A 25832-nucleotide genomic window follows, 5' to 3' on the forward strand; every position below is an offset into this window, starting at 1 on the left:
TTGTAAAGTGTTCTTCCAGTATTGTGTTAGAACTACAGGCTTGCAGATAATCCATCCTAATATTTTCTTTAAATGTTTGTTTGTTTTAAGTTCAAATCTTCATAGCTTTATCTTACAGTTCCTTTGAATTGTTGTGATTTAGTGCAATGGGTTTCATTTTATATAAGAGCAGCAGCAGAAGTCCTTGGTTAGTGTCTGGAGGAAGACAAGGTTAAATTCTGTATTGAGATATGATTCATGAGTTGACAGGCTACTTGACACAAAGAACCAACAACAGCAGTAATAAAAATACCAAACTCCAAAAAGCCCAGAACTCTGAATGAGGTAAGAAGTGTTCATTGGGAAAGAGAACTCAGGATGTACGTAAGCATCAGGACCAACATTAAAACCTTAGCAGCAGGCAGGAGCATGCTGGCACTGGACCAGTACACCTTGCGCTCGTTCAGGAGCTGAACAGGCCGGAAGTTTTCAGTCATGTAAGTTGAGTTCCTCCCATCAAAGTGGAGTGTTGAAAACTGAGAAATCTGCAGACATCAAAGAAAAAGATTGTTAAATCCTTTTTCCACAGAACACTGTAAATTATGATATTATAAATCTATAGTGCCTTAGTCTGGTTTTGAACTCTATGGATGCATAAACCTTGCAGGAAACAATGTGATGGAGGCTACTGCCAGACGTCACCAACACATGACTTCTTTTAACCTTGGAAATCACGGGCGCTTCCTTTCTGTGTGAGCCAAATGCTGTGTCCAGCTTGAGGACCTGGTTACACCAGTCCTCTTGACGCACATAGTCCTGTCCTTGTCCATCATATCCCAGTGACACCAAGAGAATTAGGATTTCTTTCTTTGCCTCAAATTTCTGCCTGTTGCATCATGGTGCTGGCCCAGAGGAAGCAGGTGCTCACTCTTGTGAACCGTGCTATTCTGGCTGTGTGTGGCTGAGCATTGCCATGTGACTGAAGTGATTATGAGCACACTGCAGGTAAGAACTAAACCACAACTGTTGGCTGTTGGCCAGGCTGTGCTGGCAGCAGTGCTGCTGAGAGTCCACTCCAGGACATCCGAATTTCTTAATCCTGCACTATGTCAGCTGAGCAGTCTGTATTTTCGAGGCAGTCATGATTCAGTCTCCTGTTCCAATCTCTAGGACACACATGGATTGCTTAAAGCTGATGCTGATAGACTCAAAGTTTGGATTTTGAAGTATTCTGTTCTGGTATCCTGATATTTACACCACTAGGAGAAAAGAAGTGGGACTTGGGAGTGAGCAGATGACAGCAGTGGAAGTGCTGCTGATGAAACACTCAGCTAGGTGTTTACCTGTGGGATTTCTTTGGCTTTCTTTTCACATCGTCATTTCCCCTTCCTTCCCCTTTCCTGCCATTTTTTGAGGGATGATTTAATAGGGTCAAAAAGCTGTCACGAGGGACTACGTTTTGGCTAATGTCAAGCACTTGTGTGTGTGTCATAGGAAGAAAGCAGTGGAGCAGCTAACAAGTCTGGGTTAAATTGTGTGACTGAGCAGGCAGCCAAAGGGCAAACAACCATCAGCAGATCTTCCAGGCTATCCTTCTGTGACTTACCTGAGAAACACTGAGTTCAACTGGCTTCTCAAATATCGTCCAGATGACACCCTCATAGCAGTCAGGTGTAGTGAGGGAGCCCTCATACCTATAGTACCTTCCAAGGTCTTTCTCAGGTGGGAGAAGAGAACTCAGTGGCAAAGGGTCCATCTGTCCTGTTTGCCCTAGACAAACCACATGGAAATGTCTCTTGTAACAAGCACAGTTCCGGGTGTTGTTCATGTTTGTCTTCAGCTGTGGCTGGTACTTATGGCTACATAAAGGCCCATCCCCACACATGCTTCCCACACCACCAGGGGCAACCACACTGAGCTGCTTGTGAAATCCCTGAGTGCCAGCTGCAGGATCACACCCAGCACATCCTACACACAGCTCTGTTAACACTCGGCATGATTTGCTTCTCACTTTGTTTCCTGCTGCAGAAGCAGGAGTATCCCTTCTGGTCTGGGGAGGGGGGAGTGGTTTCTTCACTGCAAATATGGAGAACTAGATTTTCTCCCATCTGTGATGCTCTGAGTGCTTGACAAACTTTTATCTTTTGGCTTTGACTTTCAAGTAACAATATCTACTGTAGGTATAACAGGATTGGACCATGAACTGCCTGGTAGTATATGTGCTCAAAATAAATACCTCTGTGTTTTGACCAAGAAACATAAGTGTCTTACCTTTGTATTTAATATTCTCTAATTCATTTACTAGAGTTTCATAGTTTTTATTTTCTTCTTCAACCTGAAATGGAAATATGTTGATTCCAAATCATGCATTTCTCAGCAACTGGTTGCTTTTAATTGTGAATAAGACAGAAAAGAACCATAAAGGTAAAAGATAACAGCAAGATGAATACAGAAAAGGGTAAAGGAACTAAGTGCTTGTCCTGAATGCCTGCAGAAGATAGAGAGGCTGAGGTCTTGGATTACCATAACATTTACACAATTGATGACTCAGCCAAATTGCTGGTAGATTTGAGATGGGCAATTAAAAAACTGGCGACATACCTTTACAAAGAATGCCAACACAGCCACACCATCCTCGGTTTTCTTCGCTTCTGTTATATCCGCAACATCTTCTCTTATGTGGACAATATGAAGCTGTAACACAACAGTAAAGGCCAATTATTGTTCATTTTCCTCTATATAAATGCAGCCTGGCTGCTTCTTTGCACCTGCGCTGCAGCAGGGCCTGAGCTGGTTGGCTGGTCACAGGCTGGGAACCAGCAGCTCAAGGTCCTTGGCTTGAGGCAGGAGCTATCAGTAAGTGGACTATAATCTGAAGCCAACATTCATCAACAATGGCTTCATGGATTTTTACATCATGGTTTGAAAGGGGGTGGTTTTCTTCCACTAATCCATGTGTATCAGCACTGGCACTTTGTCTTGCCTTGAAGAGAATATATTTTTTTGGTTGCACAGGTCAATTCATGGCTGCAGTCCCAGAAATTAATATATAATCTGGATAAGCAGTCTGAGAGTGTAATCAGACTGTATAGACTTTGAAATGTTTCTCCTCCCAAAAGGCTATATAACTCCAGATTTATCATCTGTCCTGTGCCTTTGCTATGCAAAAGTAGTGTGTGTCCTGATGCTGTCATTTGTTTAGCAAACAAGATGTCCTCAGTTCTTTATTTCTACTGTTGGGGTTTCACAGGAGAACTAGCCAATGGGTTTTGTGCACCAGTATCTTAAATAGCCAAAGTTCTTGAGTAAAAGCAACAATCCAAAACCAGTCTCACCTACCTCCATGGCTTGTTTTTCTCCATCTATGCTGTGCTCTGACCCAGGAAGGTATCTCTGCACACCGGGTGCTCCCCAGTGCAAATGAAATTCTATCGCCTTGTATTTTCTTCCCAGATCTCCACCTCCAATTTTAGGGGATGTGCTTAATGTTACTTTAACTGGGGAAAACAAATAACTTGTTAGAAAAAAACCCAAAGACATCATACATTAATAGTACAGGAGAGTAGAGGGATGTATGTTCTTGAGATTCAAATGTATCCCAAAGTTCTGAGTGTGCCAGAAGCTGACCACTGACAAAAGGCTGGCGGAGATTAATTTGAGATGAAAAGGAGAAATATCATAGTGCACTTCCCAGTAACATGCAACAGCATTTGGGCATCCCTTTATAGCATAGGACTTGGAGCTTCTGTTCCCATTTCTACCTAGGATTAGCTCTGTGGACTTGAATGACTTGTGTAGAACCTTACTTGCTGGAGAGCTGAGCTACCCATTACTTCATTTGAATAAATAAAATAAATTTGATTATACTTGGTTCCCTTTGTAAAATGGAGGAAAAGGACAGAGCACTGCTTTGGATTGTTCCAGGGGAAGGGATTTATAGGATTTTACAGCATCCATTGGTATATCATTTGGCATATCATCAGCTAATTGCATTTGGAAGAAACCAGGGTAATGGACTGTCTTTGCTTGATTGCACTGAGGGGATTTGTAGGGATTTGTTCACTGTCATTATAACCCCAGGAGTAAGAACTACTCAGACCTTTCAGAAGACCCAATATTCTTTCATTTTATTGTCTAGGAGAACACCCTATGTCAAAGTATACAAGTAATCTTGACCATGGTTTATTTGATTTTTAAGCATCTTTTTATCTTCTATTATCTGCACTGTAACATTGGTTCTAGTCAAGGTTTAAAGATATTCTCATTTAATTTAGTGTTGCAGCTTCAGCCTAAGCATCTAAGTCATTACATCTATTTAATGTAATGCTTGATCTGTTGTTAACAGCAAAACATTTTCTTAGGAGCTACTTTTTTAGTTATAAATCACCATCACTTCCTGCGCTTGTGACATTTGTGATATATTTTATTACGTTAAGACCTCTACATTAAGCATAGTACTTCTCTTTCCATAGGAAAGACTGCTTTAACCTGGACTGAAGCCCCAGAGATTTCATTTCTGTTCTGAATTCCAAATGAACTGGAAGCCTGTGTGAGTCAGTTTTCTTTTTTATCTGTAAATGGATGAGTAACATATCTTTGTGGGCTTTGTTTATTTAGATTGTAGGACCTTGGAGACACTGACCTTTGCTGTCTGCACATCATAGACCATAATGATAGTCTAATCTCACGCAGAGCTTCTAATTGCAGCTGTAATTTAAGCAATAACAGTTCCAGTTTTGTACTCATTTTAGCACAGGAATTGGTTGCCCTCATAAGGACAAAATTTTAAAAGCCCAGATTGAAAAGCTAATTCTTTTTCATGGCTGTAAAAGATGAGAGATCTGACCCATCCTTATGAATGTGAAGTGTTGTGTAATGTGTGTTTCTATGCACAGCCACTGTAATAGGGAGATTCTAGAATATCATTCTATAATGGAAAAGCCATTAACCCATATACTAGTGAAAAGTCAAAACATGTCTTTTTCTTATGGTCTGTCAAAATACTGATGTTTTAAACTAGAATCTCTGGCCGTGAAAACCTACCCAGCTGTTTGCCTTCTTCCCTTTCTATTTTACAATAAGGAAATATTTGCCATTTGCAACTTTCCACTTTAGGGATTTAGCAGTTAAAAACCAAAAACCATCAAAGATTTTAAGAACACTTATAGAGTCATAGAATCCCAGAATCCCAGACAGATTCGGGTTGAAAGGGACCTTAAAGTTCATTCAGTTCCAACCCCCTGCCCCGGGCAGGGACACCTTCCACTAGACCAGGTTGCTCCAAGCCCTGTCCAACCTGCCCGTGAACATTTCCAGGATGGGGCATAGGTAGATGTTATATATAGATAATGTTAAAAAGGAAAAAAAAAAAAAAGGATAACAGATTTATTTCTAAAGTTATTTAGTATAATATTGTTGAAGTGTCATCATTAGTATTGCCTTTACTGAAGAAAAGTGGAGGAAGTAAAACAGCTCTAAATCATTATTCACTGATTCACTGTTTACTGATATGCTGTTCACTGAATCATTGTTTACTGAATCAGTAAGGAGCTGATCAGCAAACTCCCATTAGATTACTTCTGAGTGCAGAGAAAACAGGTTGAAATCTAAGAAGATTTGAGCTCTTTATTAAAGAGCTAGTAAGGCACACATGTTGTGAGCCTCTGGTTGAATGGCTTTCCCAGATTATGTTCTTGAGCAGAACTCTTCTTTGTGCAGAAGCAAGGGTCAAAAAGGTCAAGCACAGAAATGAAACCTATATGAGCATACAGTAGAAATCATATACCTCTGCCAAACCCATTGTCCTAAACCCCTACACCTACCCACCTCTAGTGCTAGAGGCTGTTTGATTTAGAGGTTCCCTAAACATCTTGAGTTCTCTTTCTGCACATGCACAGAGCCACTTTCTGCTGAAATGCTCAAGGAGCATGTCCAGAACCCCAAAGCTAGGTAATTCCCACGAAGTTCCCAGAAAGCCTTGGATCAGAAGATATTCTGAAAGTTTAACTTCTGAAATACAGGGGTGCTGTCTTCATTTTGCTTACTTGCTTTTAAGTAGCAGTAGTTATATCTAACCTTGCCCACAGTGAATGCATGGTCCCAAGAAGAGGAACAAATAAATCCCACAACAACATATTTGATGGTACTTGCCTGTATGTCCATTGTTTTCTATGTTCCATTTTGAAGACCCCTTCACATCATACCCTTCAAAATTCAGTGGCTTAAGGTTTTTGTCATAGATGACATTTTTGGTGACAATATTGACAGGTGACTGTTTGTTCCCTTTGCAGGTGACATCTATTAGATACCATTCTTGAGGAGCTGTGTAAGGATGAAGAAAATAATTTCTTCCTGTAGACTGCAAATCCTTGATAACCCCAAATCACCCAACAGTCAATTTATTCTTGCTTGGGAAATTGGGAACATCTTTGAAGAAAAGGTGTTTGGATGTTGGAATGCAATCCAGCAACTTTCTAAGCATATTATTTTTGTAGATTTAAAAGATTCATAGGTCATAGTATTTTAAAATATTGATACTTTGTAACATTATCTGTGGTTGAAACACAATTAATATTTAGCCCAAAACACTGGTACCTTCAAAATACCATTCTTTAGGCATCCTATATAACACTTACATTTACATTTAAGATCATCATGCAGCAGTAAATGCTGAGTTGTGTGAATTTTTGCATAATTTCTATCAAGAAGCCCTTTGCAAAACAGAAGAATCCAAACACTAATGTGACTGGGAAAATGAATTGTTCAGCAGTACCTTCGCAGGATGGCTGTGCACACTTCTGTGACTGATAGCACCAGTGGTGTCCAACTACAAAGAAAATAAAACCATCGGATATTAAAAATCAGATGAATGAAAAGCTGCAGAAATTGTGCCCCCTTCCCAAAAGCAGATGTGAATGGATTTGTAACTTGTGATCCTGACACAGTGGTGACGGGGCACACAGCTTTGACAATGTCTTGGTATTGTCTGCCCAATTTTATTAGAGAAAGATGTTTCATTTCATAAATATATAAACAATGGCTGGTAAGAGGTGAGTGCTTCAGCTGGGAAGAAATCTTCAGTTGCTAGAGATTTCTTAGCAGTATGAAGCACACCATCCGGCGAGTCTAGCTGGGTTTTAGTATCAAATAATCCAGAGGAAAGCATCAGAATCCTGCAGTGAGTAGCTCTGGCCTCTCTCTAGATCTCCTGTCTTTAATGCATCAGTGTATACCTGTTAGTATTCCTTCCAAAAACTAGCAGGAAGTATTAGAACTCTAGACAGGCTGCAGTTCTGAATAATGTGGGTTTGAAACCTTGGCTTTGGTAGCTCCTTGAGGCAAAAGTCCCACATCTGAATATATGCAGTGTTAAATAAATTTCCTTTCATCAGTTCTGCACTTGCCATCCTTCCACATACTTGTAAATTCACTTATGCAGGATGACTTCCCTCGCTCTGTTCCAGAAACTATTTTAAAAATTACTTGGTGCAATAAGGAATTCTAAGGAACGAAGGATCTCATTTCCCAAAAGACATGAAGAATCTTTAATTCAGCTGAGCTGTGATCCCACACAGATGGTTGCAGAATTTTTCAATAGAACATCTTAATCTTACTTTTTCATTGTCAGAAGAAATATGAAAATCAGAGGAAGAGCTGATCTAACTGAAGTATCTAGTCAGGAAAGTAAGGACTATTATGTCTACGCTTCAGTGGCTGTTCATGACAGTTACAAGGTTCAAATGGACTTTAACAGGAGCAGTTCTCTTTTCTATTTAATCAATAACAATTCTAAACCTCTTATGATCATGATTAATACTACAGATTCTGTTTGCCTGTGGTTTGTGAATTATAGACATTTTAATCAATGGCTAATCAGTTCTAGGGGTTATTATGGAGAAGACCTGTCATTTGATTGCTAATTGCCATAATTTGTGATCTTTTATAACAAGTCTGCTGGAAGGTTTGTAACTGCTTCGAACACCTTCGTATCAGTAGCACAGCAATACCATCCATCTAGTAAGTATTTAGCAGCTATAAGTAGATAGCAAATGTGACTAGCTTTAACAACTGAGGGACACTTGGGTGAGCTTGTAGCCTGAATATTATCTTGAAAAATTATACTGTTTCAGTTCATCTCTCACAAAAGTTTATGCTGAAAACTCTGAATAATGTTGACTCGCTTTCTGGTTTAGCAAACGTTTAGCAATACTGAGAAGAAAGGTAAAGAGCATTGCTACATTTGTAATGTAATGCACTGATTTCTACATTGTTGTGCCATTAATGTTTTGCAATTATCAAAAAACTGGTTTTGACAAGGATTTAGTTTTTTACTCACTTCTAAACACACCCAAAACCTAGCCTTAGGACCTGCCATTTCTCAAATGGATTGTTGCATTTTTTTAGGCCTGGGTACATAAGACAGAGACCAGACCTCCAGCATCAGGGAGCTGAGCGGTTTCTCATCTCCACTGGGAAATGACCACAAGTTCCAAGCACAGAATGTCACCAAGTGCCTCAGTCACTGTTCTAATCAAGAAATGCCTAGCAGATGCCAGGTAAGCCAATCTTCACAGTGCTTGGTTCTGTTTCATATGTGTTAATGTTTGCATGGATGAATGACTATAGACATGTTTTTGGCAACTGCTCTAGATGAGTGGTCGGTATGTGCTTTAACAATAGCTGCACCAGCACCCTGTAATTGGGAGTGCTCTTTCTTCGTGAGTTATATGTGCATGAACCTTCAGGAACAAAAAATGCTGCACTGCAGGAGCAATCTGGACACAAATATTTGAAGGCGGTAGCGTATATGCAGCATGAGAGGAGAGTTACCTGAAAAGATCTGGTCTCAAAGTCTTTGGGATGTGAGTTAAACCAGGGACGAAAGTCCTCAGGTGAGAAATCAAGGTCGATGGAGGTATTCTGGTCTGTTTGCCATAACTTCTTGGAACAAGGTCTACTGTTCTGGGTTTGTACAGTGCCTTGCACAATGGGAGTGTGATCGTGACTTAGACTTCAAAGCATTACTGTAATGCAAATCAAATTTTCCGGTCAATATGATTCACAGTTAGGAGGAAGTGCAACAAGTTCATTGGGTGCAAGGTTGTGGAGCTCTTGGACCATGACCATAGAACCCTGAAAATCAAAGACAACCACAGGAACCACTGAGGGAAGGTAAATATCACAAAATCACATTGTTAGTGGTCCTGATGTGGTGTCTCTCTACCAGAGGAGTGAAATAGAAGTGGGTTATGGAGCCTTTCATTGCTGCGTCTGGGTCCAACCCTTCTCAAACAAAGCAAAGCTGACTTTTTACTAGCTGATAGGTGTTTAGCAGGTTCTGTCAAATAAGCTTGTGCATTTCAATCATGCCTCAGGAGACTGAAGCATAGCTATGCTCAAAATATTTCCGCCTGAACGTCAAGATGATGAGGAGAAAGAGTTTAAAAAATTAAAGATAAAAATAAAGAATCCAGCCTTCAGGTGGCCATTGCTGCCTTAGACCCAGCACTGGGATTATTCTTCCCTTCTGTCAAATGCAGTGTACACCAAATACTTGGTGTTTAATCTTCATGAGCTTTCTGCAAATTTCCTGATGTCTACAAACTAACAAAAATTAAGTGGTTTTCTATCAAGTACTTATCACAGTTGTGGTTTAGAAAGTCGGATGGTATCAGTGAAGTAGAACAGGTTATAAATGCAGCAGTTCATAAGAAAAAGATCCTTAAAGCTGTTAAACTTTAATAAGTGAGCTAATTAAACATTGCAGAATGCCCGAGCAAACAATGGTTTAATGTTCATTGTGAATCAGCTTTTTCTTCTGATTGATGGTAATATAACATTAGAGAACAGGATCTTCTCTGCAGATGCCGCTCAGCGGGAATCAAACTATTTCACTTCCAAGGATTTGGATTTGCGTTTGGATTTTTTTGAGTCAGGTGCTATTCCTCCCTGCATATAGAGACCTTGCATTTACAATGCTCCTTTCCCCTCCTGGGCTTTATGGCTTTATTTCTGAAGCAAGAAGGAAAGATACTTGTCACATCCAGTCAGTTGTCTGTGGTCTTAGGCATGATTATGCCCTAAGGTATGTTGTGTAGTCTAGTTTTAATTGTCTGAGTGGCTCCTACCACTTCCCTTGGGAGACTTTTCCACAGTCTATTAGCCTTCACTGTCAGGAAATGCTTCCTGTTGAATAGCTTACATTTTCCATTTGCTTATCTGCATCCCATCACTCCTAGAAATATCACTGAACCACCCTAAACAATTCTTTTCCCTCCCTGATGTTTACAGCGTTCAAATATTTCCTTCGTAATCTGTTATTTCTCTTCTTGCTTCATCCATCCTCTGTCTCATCTCTTGATATGCTGCCACCTTTCCACCATTTGCACTCCAAAGCTCCTCATCCCTCTTTCTCTGAAACCCGTTTGTTACAGGGACTCTGCACATCTCTGATCCCATCCTGCAGTCCTCACACCTGACTGTTCTTTCCATCAAACCTCAGCTCCCCCATTCTTTTTCCTGTTGTTTATTTTATTGCCTGGAAAAATGCAGCAGAAAGTGGAGGTTTTTGTGGTTTGGGGTTTTTTGTTTGGTCTGTAGTTGAGGTGCCGAAACCACTGCTGTGATATGAGCTGCCCTGAAGGGTTTCATATCTTACTCCGTGCTGGTATGCATGAATTGAACCATGAGCATTCATACCTTGCTCAGCATAGTATTAGATACTAGCCAAGATTTCCAAAAGCTCCTTGCCTAATTACCATTAAATAGAGACATTTGCACTGTTGTCACTATTGGAAGTCATATAATTCAGTATATATGTGTGTATATATATACATCTGGCCTTAACAATTGCTATATTATCAACTATATCTGGCTATTAAATCAAGAATCCATAATACAATGTAAGTGGTGATGCACTTTGACTTTACTGGGGTTTAGTTTAGAGTAGGGCTGAACTGGGCTGAAGGCCTCCTCTTCCTTCCCAAAGTTCAAGACAGTTAAATTTAGGGAGTCTCTCTTGGCAAGTAAGCCATCCTACTTATCTCTGTTTCTTCCTTGTCAAATTTACAACTGGTTTCCTGACCAAAGCTGGTTTTTGGCACCAGAATAGCTGGAAAACAATACTATTACGTATTGTTTTCATTTTATTGTAAATGTTTTCAATTGTTTTAGCTATCAAGCCTAGCTCGGAAACTTGAGGCAAAAAAAATTCCTTCAGCTGAGAACTCCCTCTTCTGTTCACTTATGCAGCTGGATGGAGGACACTGCTTCTGGCTGGAAGCCAGGGTGTTAGCAATTTGCCAATGCGCTATTGTGTGGTCTAGGAAAAGACCCTTAAGCTCTTTGGATCATGGTCAGATTGCCTGAATTCCATAAAAGTTCCTAAATCTACTTTGTCCTACTTGTTCCCTGCTTACTGCTCTACTTGGACCTGCTGAGTTGCTGCTTGGAAGCCCTCACCCTTTACTCAGTGCCATTGGAAAGGTGGTACTCAGGCTGGCTGAAAATTGCCCTTTTTATTTGTCCATTTACACACAAACACTTACCAAACCAGGTTTTGTCCTGCTGAATGAAGTGGTTAGAAATATATTGATTTTGTATGTTGATGGTTAGCTATTTTTATTAACTATATTTAATCTCCTGAAGTGTGAATGACCTTTATGCCGCTAATAGCCTGAAGTACTGAGGCAGTAAGAATATCCTCTGTTACGTTTTACTGAAAATCCCTTCTCTTTCACTGACTGGCTCCTTTGTTTGTCCCTTTAGATCTCTTGTCACCCTCTTTCAGCCATGTCCTCACTGACAGTTCGTTGTTTTCTGAGGCACGCAGCTGATAGTGCTCCCTCTGCACTGCTGCTTTTCAGAAAGCCCAGGCTGCCCTGAATATCATAGTTCTCATTACAGCTCTACTGCCCACCAGTTTCCAATCCACCCCTGAAATCCCTTGTAACCACTGGCTTTGCAGCAGCCTGGCCTTTTCTATGAAAATGGCAAAAGCTAGTTTTGCTTGTGGTATATTTTTAGCTTCAGTTTGTGTTGGGCTCACTCTTATTTTTAGCTTGCTGTGTAAAACTTACTATCTTTAGTACAAAAGACAAAGCAACTTCAACACAAGTGGAATCTGTCTTTCTAATTGAGCTTGCTGAACACAATGAACATATATACATAAGTCTATTTATACGTTCTTAAGTATTACGCACCCTCAGGAAGTCCTGATTGACTACTTTGACAGGCAAATGCAGCTCCAAATGTTTCCTTCTAGATTGGTGTATCTCTAACCATATAAAAACAAATGTTTGTGATCATTCACGTCTCTTCTACTCATTTTTACCTGGAACTTTTATTTTTAATAATGATCCACATCTGTATGTAGTCCAAGATATTATTGAGAGCTGACCTTGAAAATAAGCTTTATTGCGGGAGTGAAGCATTACAAATAACCATATCTGACTAGAGCACAGTGTTTATAATCTGCATGTGTGTACATGAATCACATGCTGAATTGAGCTCTTTGTAACACATATAAACTCAAGGAAAAACCCAGGGATTGGAGGATTCTAGATGTGCCCTATAAAGATTCGCAAACTACTTCCTCTGTGTCAGAGAGTGAGGAAAATGTTTTCAGCTGTGACCTGTGATACTGTTGTAGTCTCTGTCATATATATGCATCCTCATAAATCTGCTGTATCAAAGCAGGAAGCTGGCTTTTAATAAAAACTGAGTATCCAGGGCTAAGGTGATTTGCTTCTGTGGAGTATTTTGCTTTGCTTTGCTTTGCTTTTTTTAATAAGAATAAAATTCAGAAATATTTCTCTTTTTTTTTTTTTTTAAGTATTTTTAAAATGTAATTCACGCTATTTGTAGCTTTCCTTTTGTAGTATTTTGTGCCGGGTTTATGACTAATGATCCTATGGCTGCAAATGCAACTAAAAATCTAGTAACAGGCCATTAGATATATTGTGCAATATAACAAAGCATCTCCTGCAATGCCATTAACAGAGAAAAAAACCTATTTGCATGGAGACACCCAGCTGAAGAGCTGGACCTTGCAGCAGGAAGGCACCTTGGCTTGGAAGCTGGAGAAGGACAAGGTGATGCAGCACATTGCAGTTCTGCATGAGGTCAGCTAAACAGTGACTTAATACAAATTGATGACAGTGGAGTGTACTCACGCTAGTCAGGCTGATCCTTAAATGGAGCATTAGTAATGTGATTGGGTCTGCTGTGTACGTGGAAAATTGCCCACTCACAGCATGTCACCAAAACAGGCTGCAAACTAGTGAACAATGATTTTTGAACTTGGGAGCTGTGATATCCTTGGGTGCATCAGCCTAGTAAAAAATCTAGGTCTGCTCAAGAACTTTGATGCTTGTTGAGGCATCACACAGATGTATACTGCCTTACGCACAGCATAGAAAAAAAAAGCAGGATTCATCTCCTCTATGGTATCAGCCATTCATCTCTGCATGCTATATGCAATCACTCTGCAGCAGTTCAGAAGTCATGCAGGGGAGGAGGGGCATCTCATGCCCCTGCACTGGATTCATATGTGATGGAGGCAGCAGAGATAATCTTGTAACATATATATCTGTAATTCTCTAAGAGAAAGTCAGGATCTGCAGATGAATGCAGATTACAGCAAGATGTGTCTGCACAATACATTTTCTTCAATGACTTCACATACAGACTAATGTGAAGAGAATTGAGGCATTCCTTGTATGACACAAATTCACCCATTTGTGAAGATATATCTGAATGCCACCCCTGGCAGGCTGCAGAAATGTAAGATGTTAAAAACATTTCAAAGTTTATTCCATATATGACTCTAATACTGTCTTTCAGCTGCCTTTCAGGAGTCTTCCAGTGATATACAATGTAGTTTCTTTGCCTGCTGGGCTTGGTTCTGTCCCATAAAATGAAACATGCAGTTAGAGCTAACTGAAGAGCTGCTCCCTGTCTCACCTGCTGCTTTGCCACAAGCACTTTCCTGTCTTTTACTGAATTTTAGTGTCAAAGAGAGAGTGAAGTTGTTACAATGCCTCACCACTTTGTGCCATTACCACAAACTGTGAGAAGTAAGTGTACTCTGAGATTACAGGATTTGCATCCTTGGATATCCTGGTCAAGCACTCTGCCATTCTCTCAGGCTTAAAACCCCTCCAATTGCAAGACAGTGAATAAACCTCAGCTCACCATAACTGTCCCTCTTATAGAGTTTGTTTGCTAAAATTTGATTGCAGGATCAATGTTTAATGGGAAAGTACAAAAATCTCAGAGTTTCAAAGATGTTAAGTACTCAGTGCTGCTACAGGTTCGGCACAGAAGATAAAGCTAGAAAACTACCTGGAGCTTCTTGTGCAGTTTACACAGCTATATGGAGAGAGGAGAGCACAGAGCAGTGTCGGTGCGTGTCTCTTGCTCTCTGTGCACGCTCAGCAGCCTGACGAATGTGAGCTCTTATTTCTTCTTGCATACAGTGGATCTGCCAGTGGTGGCATACACTGATATGTATGGACGATGGTAGGCAGACTCAGATAAGCCTCTAAATCTATTTCGGCAGCTTGAATCATTACAAGGAAGGAAAAGGAGGAAGCCCAAAGCAATGTATCCTGCATAAAGATCATAACTTGAGATCAAGCTGAGATAACTGAGGGAACTACTTTGAGATAAAGTCAGTGATAGATTGTCAGTTATATTTAATCATGTGTCAGATTATGTGGGTGGAGAGAGAGAAATTCAGGCAATCCACAGCTCCTAAAGCACCTATGGATTACTGCCTTTTCTATGTGCTAGGTCTTGCATTGCCGTTCTTCTTCATCTTTCTTAAACAACTGAAAATGCAACTTTTCATCCTAGAGTATATCTAAGGAGACCAACCCTAAAATTAATTTGAAATACAACTATAAGTACATGTACAGTCTATACCATTAGAACTGGAAATGGAAGAAGTTACAGCATTTTTTTTATGCTAGTTATGGAAATATCAGTTATACTTTGTATTTGAATGGCCCTGAGGAAATATCAGACTGAGAACTGATGCTGACAATGTCAATGTCAGCATGGTGATGTGATTTTTTAGTTTGTGAAAGTTAAAAGTCTGTCAGTAGAAATACAGAAAATTGGAGGAATCATGTTCTATCATGCATCAGTCTTTTGGAGCAGTAGCGCAGGGACTGTGGGAAAATGTCTTATCATGGCTATGAAAAAGGTTTGAACATGCTGGAGTTCATCCTGTTCCTCTCAAAGAAAGTTTTTATCAGTAACACTTGGAGCTTGCTGTCACTCTACCACAAGGCTTCTAGATGGAGGTTTATTACTGTCCTCTGCTGTTGTTGTCCTCTGAATGGCACTAGACTGAATCTGCCATTGATAAAACCTCTTTCTCAAAAGGTTTGTAATATTCCTGTTGGAATATTGCAGACATTCTGCCTCTCTTCTAATAGCAGTACCAGAGGGTCAGTGATCTCTTAAAGGAATCAAGCAAACCATTTGAGGTGCATCACTGCAGCTATTAATGGAATATGCTGAGATCCGTATAAGTCAATGGATGAGATGCTGGACAAGGGTTCAAGCTAGATGGTTTCTCTTCCTGCTGCTGGTTGATCTCTAGGCAGGTGGCTTCCGCAATGTGCCTCAGTTTCCCTTCTATGGAATGGGGATATTGAAGCTTGCTTTCTTATAAAGCCCTGTAAGGACTATCAGTAATAATTTTGAAGCATAGGAGCTGTGATAGTAAGACAGATCAAAGCTGAAAGTGATCTGAAAGATAAACAGTTATATTTACTATTTAAGTGCAGTGGATTATGAGGCTGCCCAGATTGGAAACCCAGCCCTGGTGGAGGTCTGTTAGATGAGCTGATAAGTGGATATTGCCCAAGCTAGTTCTGAAAAGTGACAAGATAGAAATGAAATGCTTGCTTTTAAACAAGATCCCTTCCAAATATGACAAAAAATCAATTCGGCTGATTCTCAAAAGTTGAGGTTTCTTAAAAAATGTTTAGCCTTTAACTTAGCATAATGTATCCTGTGAAACTTCTACCTCAGGAAAAGGTTTGGAAAAGAAGGTTGGGGAGAGAGCAGGCTTCATGCGTATTAATGACTGTGTTGTTTCCTCTGCACTCAGGGAAGAAAGTGGAAATAATCATGGTTGGGGGAAAAAAACAACAAAAAATTATTATATCCATTCCTTATCTTACTTCCGTCTGCTAAGGCGCTAATTATCACCACTAATCCAATAAAGCCCATAAAGGTTTTCTAAATAGTCTTTCAAGATCCTGTAATACATCTCTTCATAGAGCAGTAAATTGAGCAAAGTGTTAATCAGTCAGTAATCAATAGCAAGCAAACACTAGTTGTGGACTTCGGAAAAGCAAAGGTTCATTGTGTTTCTGTTTACCTGTTCCACATGTGGGAAGCCTCTGGAGAGAGAATACCTACAAAATACAAACTAAAGAAGAGGGGAGGTATTTGAACCGTCAGGCAAAAACCTGGAAAAGGCAAGCTACAGTGTCATGGATATGCCAAGTTAATTAAAACTAGAGAAATAGAATATGGAAGGGACCCCCCACCCATGTTTCCCCAGGACTGAGGCTGTGCTCCTTAAGGCACTTTCTGAGCACCTCAGACCGCTGTTACTTTAAGTCTGACAACTGAATCTTGATCTGCTTTAAAACTGTGTCTCTTTAATAGGCTCTTGGTGCAGTGCTTCCCTCTGATACCACTGATAATATTGTATCTCTTTTCTTTCCTAAATGCAGTCTAGTCTATTTAAGTGCAAACAATAGATCCTTCATTACCTTTAGGAACTGCAGTGTTTATCTTCAATTTTGAGGCTGTGTGCTGATATTTACATAGGAAAGCGGATTTATTCTATGTTATAGCATTGCTGATCAAATAGAAGCATAAAAATACCCTCTGCATTTTTCAATACTAATTATAGACCGCTATTTAATCCAGGCATCGTAAGTGCATAGTGTACTTATGTACATAGTGCACAGGCTGCAAAAATAGATGGATGTGCTGAGCTAATGCAGCAGCGAAGACATATTGTTCCTTTTTTTTCTCAGTGAGCAACCATAAGATTTTCATCTTCTATCATAAACAGCAAAGCAATGTGAATAGAAAACTAAACCAAGCTACTTGAAGGTTTAAGGAGTTCATAAAAGTTTGACTTTTAAATGTACAGATGTAATTAACTATAGAGATCAAGTCAAACCTCATTGATTTTTCTTAGAGGAGGAAGGCAACTAGACTCTCTAAAGGTGAAAAAACCCAAACCCACTCCTTCATTCACGAGAAATCTATACTTGATATTTTAGCACAAATAACAAAAGGCAGAGAAATAAATGAAACAATGTTCCTTCGACATATAGAAGAATTAGAGAGCCTGTCTGGTGTGTACTGGTACTCAGAAACAAATCATAAATAAGAGTAACCTTGGTACATGGGGTTAGAAAGAGCAGACAAGGACTTACCTACTGCCTCTGTCTTGAGAAGGTGCAGAGAGAACAGAACAAGGAACAGCAATTCCATTATCTATTTTAAATAGGCTCAGTGTTGAAACCAGAATTGATTAGACTTCTTAGTATGTGATCATATTTCTGCTCTCAGTTTTATACTGGAGTAAGAAGTCCTGGACAGACCTGAAAGCCATAGCCAGGAAGGTGAACTCCTCCCCTTTGTAATTTCTTCAGATTTACCCTGCTCCTGATTTGCCTAAATTTATTTATTTCTACAAAATTAATGGCAAAAGGAATAAGGTTTTCTAGCACTAAGCAAGTAGCCTGGAGTGAGTATCTGATACTCTGCAACCTATGCACCTTCAGTAAGTTAAAATGCTACATTTTTATTTACTGCCAGCTTTTTTCCTGCCAGCCCACAGGACATTTGATTAATGCACGCTTTAAGGTTAGTGTTTGGTTCCAAAAAACTCCAATGAAACAAACAAAACCCCAGCTCCCTCACCCCCACTCTCTACCCCAGCACCCTCCAAACAGCTGCTCAGGGATGGAGGAGATTTGAGACTGGGAAAGGGGACTGCTGTGTACAGTAACAGGGAAGTCTATTAGGACACATACCAGCACCTTCCTTATATATGCTTTTGCACTTTGTGAATTAACAGAAAGGACACCTTTTTCTGTTGTTTGCTTGGTTGGTTTGGCTTTATTTTTTAATGATACCTTTTCTTAACTTTCTTGCTTCTGATATTATAGTATAATATACAGATATATTATATCTGATATACAGATGTATATCAGATAAAAAATATATGAATTTTCATAGATATATATATAATATTTGGTATACAGATCTTTTTTCCTGTCACCTTTGCTTTCCTATCTGAATATTTTAATTCCATGTGTATGATTCAGTGGCAATTCAGGCTTTATGTTCCACAAACAAAGGTGCGTACAGGAAAATGACACTACTGCTTCTTGCTTATAGTCATAGACGCATTTTCATCTTTCCATTTGGGGCTGGATTTTGATACAGCTGAGGAAAGCAAAGGAGGGAGTGCAGCTTCTTCTTCCCTTTCCCTATGTGCCTCTCTGTCCATGGGGGTGCAACCCACATGCTTGGTTGGGTGCAAAAAGAGCAGGATGCTTGACCCAGTGCTCCTGCATGATGGGCTGAACAGAGTGAAGTAGCATTATGCTGGCTGCATTGAGCCTGCCAAGCCATCCAGCGAGGGCTGAGTTAGGAAAAAGAGCCAAGAAAGTGTTTCTTGCCTTTAGCAAGAGCTGCGGGCTCCCAGGTGAGGAGTATGGCCATTCTGCTACTAGTAGTAGGGTCGCACAGGACCGGGACCTGTAATAACAATGGGAAATCTGACAGCTGACTTATGAGCAGGTCTTTTATTCATAAAAAGGATGGCTATAAATAACATTCCAACAATGAAGATTTGCTGGGTAGTGTTTTTCCATCCTGGATTAGGTAGATTAAAGCATGAACAGAAGATGATTTGCCTAGCACATGGTGCTAAGATAAACAGCTACTGCAGTGACAAGAACAATAAGGGAATTTGTTGCATTTTTTAACTTCCTAGTCTGGCAGCCTCAGTGGAGTTATCTAAGCAAGGTGCATGCTGAGCACGTACAGAGGAACGGGGGCATGAACGGGGCCATATCAGGTGGTGTCAGCCTTCAGGGACATCGGCCAGACATTTTGTTCTTGGGCTTTTCAGTAAGGGAGCTGAACCAAAGCTGAACACCAAACTGTTTAGTTCTCTGCAAGATAAAAGCTTGCTAGAAACCCTCAGTTTAGGACTGAAAAATTGAGAGTTACAAGCCTGATCTTGAAATTCAGGATTCTTGGCTTGGGGTAGGGAGTTCTTGTTTGCTTTTTTGGGTTTGTTTTGGGGCTTTTTTAACTTCTGTAAACCTTCCAGCTTGTCATTATTAAGTAGTAATCAATTGCAGGGCAGTCATATTAACTAAGTGTTTATTTGTGTTAGGAAGTGAAGACAGACTCAGGGAAAGACATTCCCTTCCCTTATAAAGTCTGTTATCTAAATAAGCAGGGTGCAGACATCATATGATCTCCATTATTTCTTCTAAAGAAACTTACCTGACAGGTGACTGGTTATCATCAGTTCTCAATGACGTCTTTGCACCTAGGGATACTTTTGTAAGGCAATGCACTCTGAGTGGATTTACATAAAGGACTTTTGACACTGAACTTAAATATATATGAAGATCTTGGTCAGAGAAGATAAGAGACAAAGTTAGACGGGGAGTCTATTGCAGATTATTGAACCCAAAGCTATTTTTTGTCTGGCATAATGATTGCAGTTGTGTTCATAGCTACAGGATAGGTAAGAACAGGAAAGAATATCAAAACCAGTGAAAACTGCACTTACTTTGGGGCCTTGAGAGCCAAAGCAGCAATGATTTTGAAGCTGTTCCCTCCAGCCTGGTTTCTGAAGTGCGTGAGATCTGACATTAGCCTGCTGCTACCGAAAGAGCTTCGCGGGAAGTTTGAAGGGACTAACTTGATGGCTGATAAAGCTTGCATGTGTTTGAGCTAAATGATCCTACCATGTGCTGAAGGGAGGAAGTCCAGAGCTGTTCCTAACCTTCCAGCTGGACTGCTGCAGTCCCCCCTGCCCCAGCAGTGCAGGCAGGAGGGGATGAGAGCAGCCTGGGTCTGACTCTGTGGCACAAATGCATGAGAGTCCCAGTCAAAGCCAAGGCAGTGGCACAGCTCTTTGTGCTGGAAGGCCAAGTTGTTGCTCTTAGAAGGAAGATCTGAGGCCTGTGAGGGAAAGTCTGACTTGAGTCCAACTGCTGTTTGTAGGTGAGCTGACCTGGAGTAATTGTCTCTGCACTTCCAAGAGACTTAAAATGCAGATTAATTTCATGATTAGTGATTGGGTGATTGGGAAACCTGACTTTCAGAGTGGGAGAACACACTAAGTGCTCTTCATTTAGTTATGCGCTGTAATATTCTTCATTAGAGTTCCCTCACCACTCAACCAGAAATCTGGAATTTCATAGCTATTTGTGAATCTGAAATATGAAGTCTTCATCTTTCACTTGAAAATGCGGGCTGGTTATGATTCTCCTTGAATTGGGAGAACCTTGTTCTAATACAAGGTCACTTCCATGGAATAGTTAGTAGCATTTCCAATGGCTCTTTATTTGGCCTTCTGCTCAGCTCTGGTGCATTAGCTGCTTACTATCTAATTTAGGCTGTACCTGAGGATTAAACCCTGTGATACATGATGTCATCATTAGTAAAGCTGAATTTCTCTTCTTTTCTCACTTTCTATGTGAAGCAGCACCCTTTATGTGGATGAATAGCCTTCCTTTGGTGAGTGATGAAACACTAGCAGTGTGCAACTCAACCGTTTCCCTGAATTCTGAAGGTGGATTCTGAAGGATGTGTGCTTCTAAGTTGTGTATTCAGCTCTGTATGTTTACAGCCTGCCTGGTTGCTTTGCCTTGTTTTGAAGCACACACGTTTCTGACTATTGGTTTCTTGTAGCAGTAGTCCTTGTCAAGTGTCTGTAGTTGTTTAGTTCAGAAGGAAGATTCCCTTTATGTTGACCATTACATGTCTAAAGGGATAAGATGTTCTGGCTTCTTCACATATACATAGAATCATAGAATGGTTTGGGTTGATAAGAACCTTAAGCTCACCCAGCTCCAACCCCCTGCCACGGGCAGGGACACCTTCCACTAGAGCAGCTTGCTCCAAGCCCCTGTGTCCAACCTGGCCTTGAGCACTGCCAGGGATGGGGCAGCCACAGCTTCTCTGGGCACCCTGTGCCAGCGCCTCAGCACCCCCAGAGTGAAGCACTTCTTTATATCCAACAACTGTCTTTGGAAGGCTTTCTTTACCATACAAACTTCCTTTCAGTTAGTTATCAATGTTTGTCTCCCTTTAGACAGCTTAATACAAGTTCCTCAAAGGTGAAAATAACAGTCCTGGCATCTCAGAGAAACATTCTGGCTCTGCACAGAGGCCCTGTTTTTTTGGGGTGTTCTTGCAACGAACTGCTGCTTGCATTACTTTGTGTTTTGTAGCTAACATAATCTTTCAAGCCTGAGGACTGTCTTTGCTTTATGTACCTGGTGAGGGCTGTGAAAGCATAGCTGGGATGTCAGATAACTCAAAACCTGTGAGGTAAAAATTCCTCAAAGAGAGTGGGTGGAGGAGGAGTCAGAACTCTCTGTTTTGAATACATATCAGAAAAATCTTGGAAGGAGATCATACAACCCATTTGTGTCTTCCTCTCTGAAGAGGAAGACTTTAATCTGCATAAATTAAAACATAAATTGCATAAATAGGCTCCTTATTTGTATTACTCCCTTTCCTGAATGTTCCTTATTTGCAGGCCTCATAATGTCCATTGAAAGATGGAGCAAATGGATATTCTTGTCTCGAGGCTTTGATGAAGGTCATGGCAAGCAGGAATTATTGTTCCTCAGTACTTAGCCAGGCTACATGTCCCTTGCCACTTTTTGGCTCAGGCTGTGTGTGATCTGCGGCTTGGTAAAGTGTATACCTGGAGTGCAGGGACAGCTAAGGGGTAAGCTGAACCACTGCATTTCACAACAAACTGTCTGGTGTTCCAAGAATGGCAGTCGGAGCTGGACATGAGTTCAAGGGAGAGTGTGACAGGAAAGAAACCAGAACAGTAAAATCTCTGATCTTTTCAGTACCTTGTTTTTCTTGAATATACAGTGTATGTTCGTGACTTTGAAAGTAATACCATATCATCTGTAGCTTAACTGTGCTATGGAGTTGTTATTTTAATTACATGGATGCAGCCTTTTCTCCTGCAGTTTCAGGCAAAACTCCTGCTTCTTGTTGTATTATCAACATAAAAGAGAGAATTGCAGCTACATCGTGCTAAGGTAAAAGTGTATGTTGTCCAAGGGTTACTGCACAGGGCTAAGACTCGCAGCTCCTGAACTTCATTTCCTGTTTGGAAATCAACTTTGGCTGGGGCCTGTTGTTCTGATTGCTGCTGAGCACTTGTGATTCCTCTTGAAGGCTGAGAGCTGCAGGTTATGGATATTTCTGAAACGGCAAGCTCAGTTGTGTGAGGTTAGATTGTCCACAACAGCCACTTGAATGAATGGTCATTAAAAATTCAACCTGAGGCCTCTCCTGTCTCTTTCTCAGTCTTTTCAGCATGTTCAGTGATTATTGTTTTCTCCAGAGGCACAATCATCAGGTAAGTATTATTGAACTTGGAGATTCAATGCAAAATAATGCCATTTCTTCTGCATGATAAATAACAAAACAGTAGCAATCTGTACATTCAGATAAAGAAATATAAAACAATTATAGAACTATAGAATGTTGTACAAATTGAAATCTCAATCAAATGCTTACCAACTGCAAGGTCCAGCCAGTGTCTGAAGCATTAGCCTGAGATAGAGGAGATTAGATTCAGTTCTCCCCGTGCAGGACTTCGAGTGATCTTAAGCAAATAACATGATTGTTCTCTTCCCACTCTTCCCATGAAATGTAAATAACACTTTTCCCTCATGGGTGTGTTGTAAGTGCAATAATGACTGCAAAGTTCCCAGAATATGTGAGTATAACAATTCCCTTGAATTGAGATTGTTCTATGTCGACATCTGGCTATGTAACAGCCCTCTGTCTCACACCATGTTTTCAATTCAAACTACTTTTCATCTGGTTTTGAGAATTCAAACGTTATTACAGAGGGTTGGAATATACAAATCTGGGGGCTCTGTATATGGAAGCCCACTGAAAAAGCAGTTTCCACAAAGATTTTTTTTCTTTAAACTAGCACCATTATGCTAATTTTTATGCAACTATATCAGTGAAGTAAGATTTCAAAGCTTTCGTGAAGAGCTATTTATGCTACTTGATACTATTTTTAATTACATTTTGATCTCATATTATTTAGTGTTTCATGTTTGAACACTGGAGTTTCAAATTAGGGAAATTTCAAGTAGCATTTTCAGGAATATCTAGGCCACTTTGGAGTCCAAGTTCACACATACACCCTTCTTCTTTATAACTAGGATATTCTTGAAGATGTTTGACTTTGTGGGTACTTGCTGTTCATCCCAGCCCTCAGCTCACAGAGCCACGGGAAGCACCAGCAGAAGAGATGAGGAGCATGTGTGGCTCAGGCTGGTGTCCTCTGCTCTTCCTGCCCGACGCTCACCTGTGCTGGATGCGACCTGCTGACACACTCACTTAAAGGACTTGCTGACTCCTGGTGCTGGCACAAACGAATAGTTGAGCCCTTGATCAGCAGCAACCTCACACCAAAGGTGTGGCTGACAAGCCTGTGTGAGGTGGGTTATAGCACGCACAAAGAATGGTTTATCTGTGTTTTATAGAACATTAATACATCAGCAGACTTCATTAATCAATTCTCAGCCCTTATTTCTATGTAATAGTTCTTTGCACTTCTTGTGACCATCGAAAATACCTTTTACTTGTTTGTATAAAGTATTTCCAATATATATATAATTATGCACTGGTAATTGCACACTAACCTGAATATACTTTCATACACTTCAACTTCAGAAAGAAACTATAGAATTTTCCTTTTAAGCTCAACATTTTAGCACAATTTTCTCATGTTGTAAATCCTGGCAGATTTACGGTTCTAGAGCTGGAATTGCTGCTACAATGCTCAGAAGTCAGCACTGAATATGGAAAGCCCACAAACTTAGCTGAGCTGCTTTGCAATAGCATGATATAAAATTGTTACTGGTGCAAATTAATCCTTTGTCAAGATAACAGTAAAAATACATTAAATCAGAATGAATTTGTAAGTGCCATGGCTTTACCTGGGTAATTTTGCTAAAGGAAAGCTGCTCAGCTGCAGATAGATGCCAAGTAGCAGCCAGAGAACAATGGAGACTTCTCCTTGTCTGTGGGCATTGTGAATAAAGCATGGGGTGACACAGATGTGACCCACACTCAGCAGTAGCAAAAAAACCCAGCCAGTTCTGCATAGAAAAAACCGTCCATGGTGCTGTTCGTGATGATATAGAGATGTACTGATGTACTGCTCACCTAAACTGCTCCTGAACTGCCCAAGATCCCCAGCCTCCGCGCTGCACCCTGTATTGTTTGTTCCACAGTGCCCTCTACTGTCTGATAGCATTAATTGTGTCCAAAGAGCTATTGTCCCCAAGTCTCAAGTATTTTAAATCGAGTTCTCAAAAATCATTTGCTTTTAAAAAGAGGAAGAAAAGATATAATGATATTATGTTGGTTTATTATATACAAGTTACACATTAAATAAGCAAATACAAAATAACCTGTAACAAAGGTATGAATAGATGTCTGTCATTTTCTAGCTACATTCTCATCCAAGAATTAAGGTCAAAAAAATGACATTATCAGAACTCCTTAGGCATTTTAAGTCTCCAATATTTACTCCAATACAGTCTGCTAAAGGTCTAAGCCAATCTCTTGTGTTTCCTTGTGTTTCCTTGTGAGACATCAGTACCTCTAATTTACATGAGAGAGAAAGGCCATACAATTTCAGGTGCATTCTGACAACTTCTGAGTACTCCAGTACTCAGTACAGCACATTTCTGTGGACCCAAGCACAAGAGCATCTGTGAGACAAAGACTCTCACCTTTGTGAATCCCCTTCAAGTGCTACAGTTCATTGTATGGTTTTGTTTACAAGTTTGGGGTTTGCCCTGTAGAAATGATCTAACAGAGCTTAAAAACCCAGACACCTTCGGCTACATCCATTTGCCATTGTAAGCAAGACACAGTGCACAAGTAGATTCTGTTGTTTCTTGTTCTGTCTCGAGCAAGATGAAATGTGTGATGTCACTGGAGTTCATCTGAAATTAGGACTTGCATCCTCGCTGAACTGGGGGAGGCTGGTGACACAGCAGTGCTGTTCTGCTTGGAGTTCCATCACTTTTGAGTCACTTTTCCTCCAAAAGAAAAAGGAATACTGCTCTTCATTTTCTGACTCTCTAGTCCTTTATCCTTCTGATTTATTGGTGAATTAAAGCTCAATTCACATTCATTCCATTTTAGGATATCCTTAAAGAATTTGAAACTACTGATGTGGTCATTCATCTTCACAAAATCTGGACATGTTTGCTCTTGATAAAGGTTGCTTTAAGCAAGTCATCTGTATAGTAGTAAATATGTTTTCCAGCTGTGGCTATCCTAGCAACTTACAGGTAATTGATGATGCTCAGAGTTGGTAACCCAAGCATTTAAAACCAGGAATGGTTAAAGTTTAATCCACTATGATAATGTGGTGATAGAAACCGTGTGTCAGGATTCATTCTTCACCTGGAGAACATAGTACGGTCTCTGAGGGAATACGGGATGGGTACAACAGACCTCTTTAATGCTTAAAAGTAGGATTTTCCACC

At 40.3% G+C, this 25832-nt stretch overlaps 1 protein-coding gene across 1 annotated transcript; it reads right to left on the reverse strand.

Moving 5' to 3' along the window:
- Positions 1 to 335: 335 nt before the first annotated feature.
- Positions 336 to 17511, reverse strand: CA4 (carbonic anhydrase 4; the record flags this gene model as incomplete). Its single annotated transcript, XM_080630222.1, has 8 exons — positions 336 to 524; positions 1586 to 1749; positions 2251 to 2314; positions 2581 to 2673; positions 3319 to 3476; positions 6130 to 6300; positions 6752 to 6805; positions 17454 to 17511. 8 exons carry the CDS (start codon positions 17509 to 17511, stop codon positions 336 to 338), a joined length of 951 nt encoding a protein of 316 aa, XP_080486348.1.
- Positions 17512 to 25832: the final 8321 nt, after the last annotated feature.

Source organism: Psittacula echo (assembly GCF_963264785.1).
Source record: "Psittacula echo genome assembly, chromosome: 15".
NCBI lineage: Eukaryota > Metazoa > Chordata > Aves > Psittaciformes > Psittacidae > Psittacula > Psittacula echo.